This window comes from Anas acuta, chromosome 2 (assembly GCF_963932015.1).
Source record: "Anas acuta chromosome 2, bAnaAcu1.1, whole genome shotgun sequence".
NCBI classification, from domain to species: domain Eukaryota; kingdom Metazoa; phylum Chordata; class Aves; order Anseriformes; family Anatidae; genus Anas; species Anas acuta.
In genome coordinates, this window is record NC_088980.1 from 86,465,506 (window position 1) to 86,482,903 (window position 17,398).

Sequence of the window (17,398 nt, forward strand, 5' to 3'; positions counted from 1 at the left end):
AATTTATTTTGAAGTCTCAGATGTGACTAATCACAATATCTAATGAAAATCATATAGCTCTTGGACATAGTTGTGGTTATATTAAGTTTTCAAATCCTAACTAAATTGTGCTCAAAGTTAAGGAAGGAAGACATGATATTTAGGATGCAGAAGCAACCCAAATTAAGGCAATGTGGAGATTTCAAAGGAAGACATCTCTTTTCTCCATCTGCTGTCATAGTTGCAGGATTTCCCAGGACGTCAGACAATCAATGCCTGAGACACAATGCAATATACAAGGTAGACATCAACAAAGCAGATTAAAGCATCCCTAAATTAGCAGCAACATAAATTTGAGGTTGTCTGTAGTTCAACTTGAAGGAAAATGGCTTCTCTGGTGATATTTTTCTCATCTGGGTTTGCAGGTACAGGCTGAAGCAGCCATCTGGTGTTACAACAAACCCAGCTTTAGGGTTCTGTGTATCAAGATGAAAGAGCTGCAGGTACAGTCTGCGAAACACTAGGTCCGATTCAAATTTACTCGTAGGTTCAAATGCGTTTTGGCAGGTGAAATGAATGCTAGAAGGCTTCCTGTGGGATCAGACATTGTCCGATCATGTCACTGTTGTCCTGCAATTAATGTAAAGCCAACACAAACCTTCTGTCAGGCACAGTAACTAGTTCAAATCTGTACCGTGTACCCATTTCTGACCCAGATTAATTTTATACTTGTGAACGTTCTGATACCTGCTGTGAACGTCTAAGGCCAGGGATCATTTTGATGTTTGATCCATTGCTCTGCTTGTTTGTTCCCCCTTGCTCTGCAGGGATCATTTTGCAGTCACCACAGTTGCGGGCAGTTTGGGCAAGAATGCAGATGCTGCTGCCCTACCATTGGGCAGGCTTAGCAACACATATTGACCATGCTTATATATTTAACTTTTTTTTTTTTTTTTTTTTTTTTTGTAGGATCATATTGACTTTTTATGATGACAGAGGATGCCAGTTTCACTGTTAGCACAGCTTCCTTTAGCTAAGTGGCATCTTCAAACCTTTCTGTAGGCAATTACTCCCCTTCGTTCAACTCAATGACTAAGTTGGTTTCTTTAGCTGCTAACAGGGTAGAGAGCTCTACGTGCTTTAACATGCATCTCCAGATAGAGAAAATTTGGGACTATCAAAAAACCAAAACGACTACCCTTGTGCTGATGAATGAATTTCACACCGCTGATATATAACTCACACCCCAGTGCAATACCAGCTCATGTGTAGTCACACTGCATGCTGAAGCCAAAGCATGACTAACGCTTGAAGTGGAATGTGTTTGCTGGCTTCCACGGGTTAGCAAAACAGAAACAGGAAAGATTGTGTCCAACGAGCAAGTGAAGCATTTCCAACCGTCTATTACTCTAATGAGCAGCACCACCACCAATCTCCTTCCCAGCAGAGCGGCAGGAGTTTAAGCAAAAACGTATTTTGTGCAGATGTGCTTTTCAACCAGGGTGCTGATGGGCCACTCGAATACAAGGCTTATGGGACCCAATAAGTAACTGCTTTCTGAAAGTACTACTGAGAAGTGGCCCAATCCAGCAGCTATCATGCCAAGAGAGCGCTTTATCCAGAGCATAGATTTGCAGTGAGTTATGGTTGTGTTTTATAAGCCAAAAGATGCTAGTGCTCTATTTCCTAATTTGATTCCAGCAATGTTTCCCAAATGAATATCGTAAATATCACAGCAGAATATCCGAAATAATTTCCCTCAAGCAAAAGAGGTGAACAACTTCTTCTTCAAATATAGGACAAACTGTCCTAATAGGAATCATCAGACAGAGCAGCTGGAATGGAGGTATTTTGTGGTCTCTGTTTTCCTTTTAACTCTTCTTAAAGGATGTTTAATATGGTAACTCACCCCAAATAACCCTGAATTAAGGCGAGACATGCTGTGTACAGAGATACACCCAACAGAAGACATTCATTCCAATATAAAATGAATAGCATTGTATTAACGTTTATTTCTAATTACAAGAAACAGAATATCAGTCCCTTATTTGTACAAAAATACCTGAAAGATTACAATTAGGTTCACAAGCCAAAAAGCTATTTACAGTATGAAGCAAAGCATATTGAATAAAGGTTTTGTCTCTTAAGTTAATACCTTTTGCATTCCCTGAAACTTTAAACTTTATTCCATTTTACAGTCACTAAATCTTGCATTGTGACAATATAATTTACGATAAGCAAGTCTTGCCACTGGAAAGGTGCATTGATTGGTCAAACTGTCAGGTATTTAGTGCAGAAAAGATAAGACAAAACATCTAAACTGAGGCACGTGTTTCTTCAAGATTAATTAACAAATAAAAAGTTTTTTTGTACTTTTAACACCTATCGTAACATAACTTAACTAGTAACCTCATTACCAAAATGGTTTGGCATTTTCCTTCTCAACATATTCAAGATTGCTACATGAAGTATTTATTTAGAAAATAAAATCACAGGCAAAAAGATAAAAATTCAACAGGCTCCAAAACAACCCTGAGCATCCCCTTTACATTCATGTCATTTAAATACAAAAATAAGAGTCAAATGTCCTTCAGTCCTTGGTATTCTGAGCTGGCAGCCAGCTGAATCTGTTGGAAAACTAAGGTGGCATTGACTGTTTTCCAGCAGAAAGAAGACAAAGCAGTGATCTGCTTAAGTAAGATTGTTGCCACTTTGAAGGTGGTCACTTTCTCAAAACAGCTCACTTTAGCTGGGAAAAGTACAAAATACTAAGTCAACCATCTACATACAAAAATCATGATTCATAGTCAAACTTTTATTCTCAATTTAAATAAGATGCAAGTTTTTTGTTTTTTATAAATATGAAACACTGCAAATACTATCCGCCTACTGGGAAAAATGCATGGCCGTCACTAAGCTATGTAAACAGAAAAACTTAAAACTACAGCATAAATGGTCTTATTAAACTGGTAATGTAGTCAATACAAGTATCTTTTTTCTCCTAATAGGGGCCAAATAGAAGCATGCAAAGTGAAGTCAGACTTAAGTTAGCTTAATTTCAAGGTTTTAAAATACATTGTCTAGAAAGCAGGAACACTCATTTCACTATGTACAATTAAAAAAAAAAAAAGGCTTCTACTAAAAACAAAATCAAGTTTCTTCATTTTTATATCTAGACATTAAATGGAAAAAAAATACTAAATGTGTTCTGTAAACTAAAATACAGTGTTTCTATACCATTGACATAGTTATAAGCTGATATGGACGACTCAGGCAGGTTATGGTTTGTCTTAAGCTATTCTCAACACTACATGAAGACCTAAAGGTGTGGAATTTTTTTCCTTCTTTACCCTTTCAGATGGCTAAGATTTCAAACCCAGTGGCAAACATCAGTAAGGATGGCAAACTAGTCTGCATAAATCATTTACCATCTCAAGAATGCTCCGTTCTGCACTATGTTCTGGAAGTTCCCAGGGCGAAGTGTTTCTCGCTATGGATAAACGCATGAAGTGTTGGAAAGTTAATCCAGTAACAGTTCCTGCACCGACCGTGTTGCTCGAAGAATATTTGCAGTTGGAGGATTAACGTGGGACTCATTTAATTTTAGCACTGGTTTATCATCAGAAAGAATTATTGTGTAAACATTAAATAATTGATTTAAACATTAACAATAAGGTACTTTTGATGACAAACCAGCACCAGAGCAGGAGACGTGCTTGTCTGCAGTAGGTACTGGCGTGCATTAGTGTGTAGGACACGGGAATTACCAGTTACCTCGATGGATGATATTGCCAGCAGCTAGTTCACAAATGCCAGTCACAATTAAATGAGCTTCCATTCCCAGTATGTTCTTTCTCACCATGTAAACTTTCATGGCCCTACAGAAAGCAGAAGGGGTATAGTTCTCTTTGCGCCCTATCCCCCAAGAGAGCTTTGTTTCACTGTAGCTTTACAATGTGGAAAGAGCTCTTTGAAACAGTCTGAAAATTCAAGGAGCTATAAAGCTAAAAACACTGTGTTTGTTTTTTTTTGTTTGTTTGTTTGTCATACTAAGACTACCCGCAGAAGAATCTTCTCACAAAAAATGGTGGTTTCAAATACAATTGTCATTCAGTCCTATTCTATTTAGTAACAATAAGTTTCCTCAGGAAAACAGTCAAAAGGCTGTAAAAAACAAACCACCACTTCAATAATAAAAGTTTGTGCATAGAATCTAATACAGTCTTTGCATGACTGGATGCCACTAATATGCCACCAACATACTACAGCCATAATGCTACAAGTCAACAGTTTTAAGAGTACACATATGGTGGTATGTTCTTTTAGAATTGTATCCTCATCGCTTCTTCAAAGACATCTGCAGATCATCGAACCTCAGGTCTCCAGAGAAGTTTTGAGACACAGGCAGGCGCACGCGCGCGTGCACACACATACACACACACACTTCTTGATTTTCTTCTAGATCCTTTTAGGCTGAAGCATTCCATACATCTTAGGGTGCAGATTAATACCCAACTCCTGCATGAATTTTAAAAGCCACATCAGCTCCTAATATAGGCTGCATACAATATCCGAAACAAAGTAGGAGTGCAAAAAAAGTGATCAATACAAAAAGTAAACACACTAGTCTTAATTGTCAAGATTATTCCAGGGCAAGAGTTCTTTTCAAAGGTTTCTCTTCACACTTGTTCCTGTTAAGTGGCCCAGCCAAGATAGTTTCCAGTTTTGTTTCAAATTTACTAATGGTTTTACAGACCCTCCCCCCATTTTTGGGATGCTGGGACACTCAGCAGCAACCGCTCTTAGGTGTTAGACAAACCAGTAATCTCGGTCTGTTGGCACCTGTCGAATCCATCCCTTTCAGAGTCCCAAGGTGCATAATATTTTTATTTATTTCTACCAACTTACAAATCTGCCAATTCCCCAGTGTCAACATTCTCTTACAATTACTCTTCTAGCAAATCCAGTCTTCAGTGAGAGTCAGATTTGAGGTCATAAGGCCACTCGGATGCAGTGGTGTTTGAGTTTGCAGGGCAAGACTCCTTTGTTTAGTTGATAGAATTCAACAAGCTGGATTAGATCACTGAATTTGGTGTTCCCATCATCCAGACTGAAAAATATCTGTCCATCATCCTCACACTGGGGAAATAAAACGTCCTTTTCAAGTTAGCACATGAAAAGATGCAAGCAGGGCAAAAACATGAAGAATAACAGCGTGTGATGTGAGACAAATGATGGGCACTGCACAAACAACCTAGTGCCCAGAGTTATGCATGAAACCAGGCACATCACTAGGAAAAAACTGTGTTAACTCAGCTTGAAGTATTTTGTTTATAAAAATGAAAGCTGGTGGGCTGAGTAATTTCTAAATTGTAGAGACAGCATCATTACATAATACAAAGCTACCACAAAAATAGTCAATAGCTGTCTGCAGAATTAGCAAGCAACACAGCAGAAGAGAGTTTGTACCAATAAACAGGTCTGTATGATCTTAAACTTCTGCTGCTCTTTTTGGTCAAGATAAAATCAAATAGTTCTCAATATCTCTGCACAACATTATTTTAAGCTCAGCATTATTGGATAACATGCAAAACAAAACTTTTAAAAGTTTCTGTAAGTTATTCTAAGTTTGCCTAAGTGATATTGAGACAAATGGAGTTGCTGCAGTTGAGAACAAGCTATGTTGTATTACTTCTGTACCTAAGTGACTTAAACTAGTTTTCTAGGCAATTTTAAGATGGATTTTTATTCAGACATTTGACAAATCTAAAGAAAGATAATCCTTAATGGAAACATGCCTGCTTATTACATCTGTAATTAAAAGGAGGCCTCTTCAGATATTGACAATGCTTTATGATTTGATTTTTTTTTTTAATGATTTAAAAATTATTTACTTACCGGCAAAATTTGAAAATGCTTTATTTTTTGATGATGGCACAGTGTAAGTACAAATGCCTTTGGATTGCTTTGGCTGTCCCGGAGAAGAAATAGTCTAGGAGAGAACATTTTTAAGTACACAATTAATATCACAATTCATTTTTTCATAAATAATCAAAAGTACTAAGTTATTTTGTACTATTGCCTAACCCTTCTTCAGCTGCATTAACAGGCAATTTGCTTTCCAATTTTATACGGTGACTATGCAACACTAACAGAAGAAGAAAAAGTGAAAGATACACGACAGTATTTCTTCCCTTATGTATATATCAAGCTTCTGTTTTTTAATACATGAGAATCTGTTGCCACTCTCCAGTATCTTGCATCAGTTTACAGAAATTTACTTTTAGCAAAATTACATTTAAGCTAAATGGCTCTACTTCCACAGAAACAGCTTGATACTTTCTTAAAGTGACTTGTCGGTTAAGTAGCATCCACACTATCATGATGGGGAAAGCGAACACTGATTTTGCTCTAAAATAGTCACAGTATTTTTGTCTCAGCATCATTGGAAAAGTATATACTTTAGGAAGTATAGCTAGCAAAAACATACACTGCGTGACTGTCGCTTTTAAGCATACCCACAAAACTGAAGTCCTAACTCAAATAGTTAAATCCGTATTTTGGAAAGGGAAAAAAAAAAAAAAAAGTAGATATTTTAGGCAGTCAAAAAATGTGTCCTTCCCTTACCATTTATGAACTGAGGAAGGAAAACCTCTTTGTGCCACAGGAAACAAGAATATACCTCTGGCGTGAGGCCCAGAGTGCTAATCGCTAGCGGATTTGTGAGATGGCCAAGCATAGTAGTTGGGCAGGCCTCAAGCCCTCTTAATGGCTAACCACTAAGCCAGGAACACACTCTTCCAAGGCAGAGTTGCAAGAACGGCTTGTATTTTATGGACCCAAAAGCTTCCTCTAGGTCCTCAGAACCAATAGAGCAATGTCAATACCACAAAAATGCACCATCATAACCAGGATCACTCCAGTGCTAAGACATGGGCATGTTGTGCCACTGCTGGAGAACACGCTTGGTATTTGAACATTCCTTTTTCTTCCTAGCAAGTCGAGACCCGTGGAAAAGGACTGAAGACTCCACACATCGGGATTCATCCCAGGGAAAGAGATCTTATCTGCCCTATGGACACTGCAGCTGCTCATGCAGATATTTCTAAATTATCTTCCATCTAGCTACTGCAGATAATGCAAGGTACCATAAACTGGGGGCACAATGCAAAGCTGAGCACAACTGACCCTGCAAGTGTTTACACAACTTCTTTGGCAAGCAACAGCCTGTCTGCACAAACAAGGACTGCAAATATAGATGTACCTTCCATAACAGCTTCCAGAAGCAATCAAAAAATGGAAGCACCAGCGGCATATTTACATCACTGGACATGTTACACAAACCGTCAGGAGACTTCCCTCTTCCTCCTCAGCATTCACTTTATAGCTTCCTTTGTTCAAGAACACCCATCAGGAAAACAGAGCTAAAACTTTACTATCCCCCAAACTGTGATCCTTAGCTCAGAGCACATGGGTAATAGTAGTTCCTTTGCTGCTACTGACTGACCTCACTACAACTGAACACTAAATGACCTTAGTCTTCCACAGTGAGTAAGCAAGCTGGCTGGAGCACAAATTTAACAGTCTCATAGACATCAAAGACTGTATGAAAACCTGGAGAAAGATGGGCTACTAGATTCCTAAGACAACAAGTCAAAATAGGCCCAAGATGGTTAAGCAGTTCTGTTGCACAAGAGAACCAGCAACTCAACAAATCAGATGTGTGCCCCTTCAGCTGTGCTCTTTTGCTTTCTTTGGCCTGCTAGCTACAATCGTTCCTCAAACAAGTCTTAGTAGCTTTAGCCCAGAAACACTGGCCAAAATACAGAACGATAAAAATCCATTGCTTGATGAATGTGTACTTGCACTCTTTGTCTAATGTGTTTCCTTCTTTGCAAGCTACCAATCAAAAAGATCAGTGATGTTCCTGCCATGGAGAGGTTTGTCTTCTGAGAAGACACATGGAAGTTTCTACTTTAACCCTGGCAGCAGTGAAACTCATGAACTGAAGGCAACCATGTTCTTCCCATCCTACAAGTAATTAATTATTGAATGTAGTTTAAGAGATTTCCCTAGAATATCCATAACTACTTAAAAATAACTGAAAGAGGGATTCTCAGAAAATACTTATATCTCAGCTAAAGAAAATTTACAGAAATGGAGCAATGGGTACTTTAATTTCTTTCCTCTAGAACATAAAAAAATATTGAGAAATTGCCATTAACTGCTCTGATATACGCAAAAGAGTACAAATAGCTGATTACAAATTTGTGTGTAAATGTCTAGGTACAGCTTTGCCCCCAAAATATTTCCTCAATACGTATTACAGTAGTTAATTATTTCCAAATTCTAATATTCTCACGTTCTTTAAAATTAAAAAAAAAAAAAGTGTTTTCTTAATATTTTATTTTCCAGATGAAGAGTTTGAACCCACTCCTACAAACACATCCTGCAGTCTTTTTGAAATCCAGGCAGGTTATAATGGGACTGCTCAAGAATCAGGATACTCATTAGTGCTCACAAACCTGAAAACCCTTAGAGCAGAAGTTGTGTTCTTGTTTCTAGTGCTTACCATTGAAATGATAAATACTAAATAAGAGGAATACCTACCCATCTACAAGCCCTTGCTGCTTAATAATCCTGTGAGATTCTTCTCTAGAGATTCTGCCATGAAACCAATGCTGTGTCCTATGAATAACTGGAGGTGAAAAGAGGGAAAAGAGAGAATGGTTAAAAACAGGAACGTGTACCAGTTTCTTCCACACAATATTTATTTAAACATTTTAAAAGTGGGTATAGTTTTGTTGCAGAATGTGAAATAGCTTTAATTGATCAATATAAAAAATGAATCAATATGAAAAAATGCACCAGCTGTTGCATATACATGTACTTGTTATTCCAAGTACACAGGCATTATCTCCATGTATTATATGATTTGCAGACGTATGGTTAGGTTAATGAGAGAAATGTCTCACAACATTGCCCTTTCACAGTATCTTGACAATGTTGGGTCTAAACAACTCTTAAAATATAATGTACGAGCTAACGAGTTAGAACTAAGTCACTTTACTGTTCAGCTTGTGCATTCATGGGTGGAATTAACCTCGAATATTTTTATGTTTATCGTTTTATTATTTTTCAAATGGTATTTTTAATTTCTATTCAACAGAACAAAAACACAGAATACCTGTGTTGCCTCTTAAGAATTCCAGGATATTAATATGCAATTTCCTATTACTTTATTAAATTTACAATGCCAGGGATGCTCACAGCTTACAGGTGTCTGTACTTTACATTACTCAATTATTATGGAAGTAATGCTACTTTGAAGACTCGTTTTTAATGTTTAAAGATTAGCAGATCACTCACTGACTTTCCTTGTCTAAAATGAAGAACTGAATTCTGTATTTCTTTAATTGGAAACATTTATGTAGTCTCACTTTTCATCAAATCTGGGTTTCAAAAGACTAAACTTTAAGAAAAGCTTGAGCGTGCCTTCAAAGGAAAATAAGTTCCTTCTAGTATGTCTATATGCATAGCCATGCTAATGACATAGAAGGTACTGATAAACATAAAACATAGTATTTCATATCAAGGCATTAATACTACACAGCTGCACTCTGTGTTCATTTGAAATTATCTTTTATTTACCCATAAAGGCCTCTTACACTATGCTTACAAAACAGCAGAATTTACCTGTACTCAGTGTGGAAGGATGGAGTGGACTTTGGCTACCCAAGATGTTCATTCTTGTGCTACGTTTCTATAGAGAAAATTAATTAACGTTAAATCCACGCTAAAACCTCAACAGAAGAGAATTAGTGCACATGCAATACAGATTTAATTTACAGGAAACTGGGGGCTGGGCAAGTTTAATGCAAGGATGAGAAAAAGATCTTTGAAGGGGGCTAATCTACAAGCAGCAGCTCAGTTCAGTTGGCTTAAAACATGAGCCAGATGTTAACGATGAAAGCTCAGTATCTTAAAAAAAAAAGAAAAAGAGAAAGAAAAAGAAAAAGAAAGAAAAAATGACAGAAAGAAAAGAAAACTCTGACATGTTTCTGCTCAGGCAAAACACCAGGCACTTGGTAAATCAAGCAGTATTTCCCTCCCGTACATAAAGCACTAGCCAGTGCTTCAGTGATGACTCCTATTCCCTAAGAGACGAGCATGTGGGAAAACTTGTACTGCAGCTGTCTGTCCACAAGACACTATAAACAAGTTACATCAGTTTTCATTGCAAGAGGTCCTGCCTCTTGTATATTCTGCAATTAAACTTACTGGGAGCAAGCCATTAGTCAGAGCCCCAGCCTCTTCCATGTGGGGAAGCATTTAATTTGACATATTCCTCCTCAGAGACTGGTTTTGCAAACTGGCAGTAAAGTTCTGGTGGGTCTGCTTTCCCCCTCAACTTTCCTCTGGACACTAGGGGGACAGAGAAGCAGTGGTAGAAGGTTGTTGTGAATGTGACAGTTTTGCTAAAGATGGATATTGACTTTCAGATCTGCATGCTTGCAGTGTGATTGTTTCAGGTCGGAGCTAAGCTATACTGTGACCAGCACTGCACTAGTATCATAGCACACTCTGTGTTTTGGCTCTCAACAGACACTTACTGATTACAAAAATAGAAAAGAAGAGAAGATAGCTACCCTCCAAGCATGTCCTTCTTCCAAGGCAGCACTCTGTGCTTCAGCAGGATTTTCAATAACTCTTCCTATTTGCCCCGAAAAATCCATTGCTACTAGTGAGTTTTCAGATACACTTCTCTGAAAAGGAATTTTCACTTGTTTCAAAAAACAGGGAAAGAAAAAACCAACTTGAGAGAGTTTCATTTCAAAATGTTTCGGTTTCAGAAGACTTTCCAAAGCTATCCTTTCACAGCATGGAAAACAGCTATTCTTTTTTTTTTTTTCTTTTTTTTTTTTTTTCTTCTTCCTTGAAAAACATTCACAGACACAGAAATACACGGCTTTTCCTTTTAGGCAGGGGAGGGAGAGGATCCAAAGTCTGAGAATAAAGTTGCCCACTTGCCCTATTACTATACTCCAGTCATTTTCAGGGCCAGTTGGGATCCAAATATAGCATCTTCAATTTTAGATAGCTAACAGTCAGCTTTTGGCCCAACACATTTCATGAGATTTAAGAGTGAGTTTTGCCAGACCTAAGCTGGCTTCTGCAGGGACAGCCAGATGTCTCTGTGCTGTACATCTCAAAGTGCCTGGCATATCCAAGATTTTTCAATCATGTGGATAATGTAAGCCTAAGATAAGTGGAGAGCCAGATACATAAACTGTACTTAGACAGAACGTGAACTTTACATTGATTTGCTACATAATGCTCAATTTACATTTCCTAATGTAAAATTTTCCACTTTTAAAATGCAAAAGCAAACGCATCTTTTCAAACAGTATACATTAATGAAGCAAAGTTCATTACTTACTACTGGAGTGGCAAAGTGTGGAAGCATGGCTTTTCTCTGCTGGGGAATTCTGTAATTCTGATAGAGTAGCATTCCATACTGCCAACAGAAATGCAAATAAACTGTTATTCAAAGGTACACCCTAGGTAAAAAATCTGTAGTGATTCCATAACACCACTTACATCGGAGCAAGGTGCTCTCGGTTTATTTTCATGATCTGAAGCTGTCCCAAAGCAATTTGCATTGAGTCATGGTGATTGGCAGGTGGCAATAGAGCAGTAAACATGCACAAAAACTTTATTTAGAAGACAGCACTTTTACAAGCCTGAGCAAAATACACAGCTCATTTCTGGCACTCTCAACTGTCAACATGTAATCCTTACACAATACAAGCTTTTACTCAAGGTACAAATAAAGATACTAACTCCTCTTCTTTTAACCCTCTAATAATGTGAACTTTAAAAAATCTGCATTAGAAGTTCTGTACGAGATAATACAAAGATGAAGTCAGTTTTCATAATGATATAAGATAGGAAGCTTTCTAATTCACTATCTGTTTTAATACATTTGAACACTTTTGGTATTTTTCCCATCCTTATACAGTGAACGTATTAACAGTCATGTTCCTCCTTAAGCAAGATGAATTTTAGAAACACCAGTAGCTAGGATGGTAGGAAAACACCTACTGAATGCCTTCCCAAGAGGCACGGTGCTGAAGTGTATCAACACTGCTCTTACCAAATGCCCTAAGTGAAGTAGCATACCCAATATTGTAAACAAGGTAATAGCATATGACTATGGAAACCTAAACCTGTAGGTAAATAAAAAGGAGGGTCATGGCCACAGCCTTGAGGCACAGCCTTAATTTTTCCCTGACTACACACTTTTAATCATCTTTCAGTGCTCAACAAAACCATTTTCTTTCCTAGTGTTAAGTGCCTGAGGGTGCCACTTAGATGCCGGCATACAGGAACATACTGCCATACAGCGCTGTGTTTGCCACAGGTAGCACTGCAAAGAAAGATTTCTCTGAAAGATGCATGTCTACCTGTCCAGTATGAATAACTAACTCTGTACACTGGGGAGGTTCTTCCTTGCCATTCAGGATCATTAGTGCCTTGACTAGTGAATGCTTATCTGTGTAACTAAATTCATCATTTCTTTAGAGCAATGACATCTTCAAGGCACAAGTCACTACAATTAGCCGATCCTCTGTATGACCAGTTTCCCCACAATACAAAATTACATGTAAATCAGAAAAAAAGACAGCTGTGAAGAAGCATTTGGAAGTGAATGGAGAATACAATTCTTATCATATTGTTACAGTATATTAAATTTGAGCCAAGACAAGTCAATACACCAAAGATCCAGCCGTATCAACTGGAAGTATGAAGGCCAACAGAAGTATCAACTTTGCAGAAATCAAATATGCATTTTGTACCTGACACTGTTTCTTGCATCCTGGCCTATACCTGAAATACCTATGGCCAGTGCACATTCTTTGTAACAACTTAAAAATAGGAATTTATGTACTGCAATTTATAAAGAATCTCTTACAATTAAATGAGGCGATATTTGGAGATCATTCAAAGAGATTTGCACTGGTTAAAAAGATGACCATTCAAGGTAAATGGAGAAAAGGCAGCAGACCTTAAAGTTGTGCTTTCATACCTGCCGGCCTACAAGTCTAACTTGTTCTCCCTGTATTTACACAGTTTTGCATGATAGCCCACCCAAGGAGAGGAACGGGTAATTGTAACAAAGATTTGTCACATCTTGGGCCTGGACTAACAAGACCAAGTTTTTAAAGGTGCATGGGTGGGGGATTCAAGATGTTCATGCAACACTGACAGTCTCTGGAGCTCCTCTTAGTCCATGCCACACCTGGAGCAGGAAGCGACAAAACCTTGCACTTGTTTTGAGACACCCGCTCCCCTCAGTGCCCAGGTCACAGTGTGGGAGCACACCTTCAGCACGGGGTCCTGAGAGACTGGTGGGAGAGCGGGCATTGTGCTGGAGAGCTGAGGAGTGGAGCAGAGCACAGTGGCTGCTGGTGCTGCCTGCTGCTTAGACAGGAAAGGCCACTGCAGTCATTTGGGAGAGACAGGCCAAGCAGACGGAGCCCACGCTGGCCTCAAGACACATCCAGACGTAACCTCAAAGCTGCGCCCCCATCCCAGTGGCTTGCTGGCAGTGCTCATGATGACACATCCCATCTTGGGCACAGCCTGGCACACGGCGGTCCCCAGCAGGACACGGTGTCCTAGCAGGGCCACATCCTGGCCTCATCCCCACCACAGTGCCTGGGGCTGGCCCTGCTCCCTGACATACAGCAAAGGGATTTTTTGGCTGGCCCTTTCCAAGGGTCTGGAATTATGAGTTTACTATAGAGAGAGCCAAAGCTGGCTGAGCTCAAGCTTTTCATTCCTATTTTGGTGGATGTGTATCTAATACTGGGTACCGCAGTACCAGTTCGTACATGCCTGTATTTTCTTATTATATTTTCTGCGTTAGACTGACACAGAATAGTGGAGAGTAGGATAACTGCATGGAAGAGAAGTGAGATTTTAATGGGTAACACATGAGAGAGCATGTGCCCATATTTCATTTATTGTATTTTTTTGTATTCCCTTTAATATGAGGGAGGATTTAAAAAGGTATGAAGAAGGAGGTGATGGTAGTTTTCAAAGCAGCATCTTCAGGGATAGACTAAAAAAGAAAAAAGAAAAAAAAAAGCCTTCTGCATATTTCCCTACAAAGATCAGGAAGTTTGCTGCTTCAAAGAACACAAAATAATCAACTTTCTCCTCAGTTCTTCCTATTCTGATTTTGTTTCAAAAATCTTGTGAAGCGTCCTTCCATGTTATCAAGAAATTTCATTCTTTGCTCTCGGATATGATTAACTTTCACCCAGAGACAGCATGGCTTATTTTTGTTATTTGTTTTGAACTTGGTTTTGAACCTTCAGAAAATTGAAAAAAATGCAGATGCTGTCGATAGCACTCTGCTCTAGCTGAGATGTTCTCTTGCCATTACCAAAATGTTTTCTTTATGATACTTGCAAATACCTTGTTAAGCAATTTTGTCAGTTCACTCACATATCATAAATTTGACTCAAAACCTGAAAGTATACTTAATTCACATGTGCAAGGGATTCATCTCAGTGCTGTGTTTGAAAGCTCTGGAGGGACAGATCTATCTGGTGTTTTGCTCTTGTCCCTGTTGTTTTGGAGGCAGATAATGCTTAAGAACATATAGGTATTTTCTGACAAACAAAATGACAACTGCAACTTAACTACAGGTGTAGCTCTATTCATACAAGAAATTTGATACCTTGAGGAGTCGAAAGGCAGTCATCCAGCACGTCCTGCTTTGCTCATCTTCAGCACACAACAACCTCAGTTCCTTTGTTTCATTTCTCACTCTGTTGGGCTATAAAGCATTAGAAGGAATTCAGCTACATTCAGTAGAAAACCAAAAACAATGAAATTTTCCTGTACAGTAAAAGCAGCTACAGTATTCATCTAAGAACTAGTCAGAGAAAGCTCGTATCACCCTGAATTAAAGCTCAAAGGAAGCTGAACATGTTTTGAAAGAAATCACTTTCTCTGATTGATCCAGTAAGATAAACTTCAGTGCCCTAAAATACTCTTGAATTCTTGCAGTTTGTAGGAACAAGGCAGTCAGGTCATTTCAGAACCAGAACCAAGGCACGTGCATTTTCTTCTTTAAACTGTGAGAACTTTTATTAGCCCCAGTTGCAAGCTGGAGACCGAAAGCTTCAGTAACTGATCCTAAGCTGCACTGAAGCCTCACAGAATCAGATCTCTCCCTTCCATACCCTCATTTTGTTTTACCATTTTATCATTTTCCCTGAAAGTCATTGCCCTCTCTGGAAAATCTCCTGCAGTTTCAAGTTTTTTCTGCTGTTCACGTTGAGATTTTTACATAGCTCCCCAGCACTGCTGACCATACATGAGTGGCCAATATCTGTAGGGAAGACAATTGCCTTTGTACAGAACAGCCAAGAAATGCCTATGTTGCCATGATGCTGTTCTGCAGAGAGAATGACTGGACTCTTCCCACTGAGTGCTTTCCCAGATGTCTGCTTCCATCAGTTCAAGATCTGTGCTGCAGCCAGTCTTTACTGTGAGACAAACCCATATTGTCTAGCTCTGAAGCAGCTGCTAGGAAGGTGGCTACTTCATTTCTTCATAACACCAGCTCATGGCCTTATTTGCTTGTCAGAAAGTGAGATGGAGATTTGAAGTAATTTTTATTTTTTTTTTTTTTACTAACACATCAGTGGTAGTACATAAAAGGAACAGCTATGGATGCAATCTAATCAGGAAAAAGATAGCTTACTCTGCCACACTTTACTCTTCTTCCTCTATGGGAATAAGCTGTGTGAGTATATGTACATACTAGGGAAAGAGTACCTGTAAGGGAGGCAGTACTGATAATAACCCTAATGCTAAAATTCCAGACTTCTACCTGATCTGATTGTTCTTGCAAAAAATACAATCCTATCCATCAGCACAATGGCTCTTTAAATCCTCAAAGACAACTGCTTATTCTTATTTCCATTTTCCATGACAAGCCCCTACTTTAAAGAATAAGACTGCAAACCTCTGGCCTATAGTAATGGTACAATTACACCCGATCAGATCTTGATCCTTGTTGCTATATAGTTTTGGTGCTCACTGGCCACAGAAACTTTGCTGTTCAGTCAGAGTACTAGGAAAAAAAGATTTCATCTGTGAGGTGAACCAAGGCCATCTGACAGGCACACCATGCTTCTGCTCTGAGCTGATCCTGCTCAGAAACTTCCCAATCCAAAGAAGCACCAGACAATGTGTTAAAAGTGTCACATAAAATGATGGCAAGATTCACAGGACATGCCTGCCAAACGAAAGACTTTAAAGATCAGGTCTTCCTGACAGAAATACTTGCAGAGTTTTACACACAAATCCCATTGAGCTGGGCTGGGTCTGAACTACCAACACCATCCTGCACTCTGTAAGAACTTCACAAGAAGATTTACCTTTATACAAAATCCATACTCTGCAGGTGCATTGTACAACTTCTTGCCTGCTATCAACGAGAAGATATTGCTGTCTTCTAGGTCAGCCAACAACTGCAAATGTCTTGGCTCCTGCAGAAGTAACGGGATACAGTACATGTAAGAATAAGCTTCTGGAACACCTTGCTGCAAGCTTTGCTGTCTCTAAAGACCAACATCCAACAGAGGGCAGTGTATGAACGCTCTGCTCCTCTCAGACAGCCTGAAGTGGACATTGCACATTGCCTCTCAAGTATCAGCCTCCTATCCGAAGGCGTTTTATACGGGAAGCTGACAAAATACTTATTCAAACACATTGAATTGGAAATGGCATAACCTATTTCATTGCTTCTGGGAAATCTGAAAATTAGATAATGCAAAACGTTGTTTAAAGTATCATTTAAAATAAATTCATGAACAACATGTTTAGAGAGTATGATTTCTCTTGCTAACCTTGTTAAGGTGACTTCAGCAACGACAGTTCTGCTGTCTGGCTAGTATGATTTTATTATATAACAATATTACAAAGCTATTGTCATGCACTGAGAGCCCAGGACTTGTTTTCATTCAATCATGGCTTGCTTATCCTTCCCTATGCAATAAAAAGGGGAAACACTTTGTGCAGATATTTAAAAGAAAGAAAAAAAAAAAACACTGTAAAAGAAGAAAATCCTTTCTCATCCTAGTAATGTGCAACTTCTTTTTTAATCTTACCTTTGAAGTTCCTTTTGTAGAGCAATAAAGTCCTGATCTCCTCAAACACACATACAATTTCTTCCATGATTTCCTACCCAGCTCTTTCACATGCAAGAAACCTTGTATTTCAGGGCAGCTACTGGAGTTTAAAAAGTTCTGTTGGAGAGGAAAATGTAAGTGATGATTGTGTCCTACACATTTATCATAAAATTGGCACTGTATTTGCAGAAAAGAGAAGCAAA

The 17,398-nt window shown here is 38.7% G+C and overlaps 1 protein-coding gene across 8 annotated transcripts in view; it reads right to left on the reverse strand.

Annotated features, from left to right (window-relative positions):
* Positions 1–1,962: 1,962 nt before the first annotated feature.
* GRB10 (growth factor receptor bound protein 10) overlaps positions 1,963–17,398 on the reverse strand; it is a 148,561-nt gene continuing 133,125 nt past the window's right edge. For all 8 annotated transcript variants that reach the window (XM_068671086.1, XM_068671079.1, XM_068671083.1 and 5 more), the window contains 9 exons: positions 17,175–17,312; positions 16,443–16,553; positions 14,732–14,830; positions 11,420–11,497; positions 10,629–10,745; positions 9,676–9,742; positions 8,590–8,677; positions 5,878–5,971; positions 1,963–5,118 (listed from right to left, as the gene is read on the reverse strand). In XM_068671086.1, the coding sequence (XP_068527187.1) occupies positions 4,972–5,118; positions 5,878–5,971; positions 8,590–8,677; positions 9,676–9,742; positions 10,629–10,745; positions 11,420–11,497; positions 14,732–14,830; positions 16,443–16,553; positions 17,175–17,312 (939 nt within the window). In that variant the 3' untranslated portion in view covers positions 1,963–4,971. The remainder of the gene's footprint in view (positions 5,119–5,877; positions 5,972–8,589; positions 8,678–9,675; positions 9,743–10,628; positions 10,746–11,419; positions 11,498–14,731; positions 14,831–16,442; positions 16,554–17,174; positions 17,313–17,398) is intronic.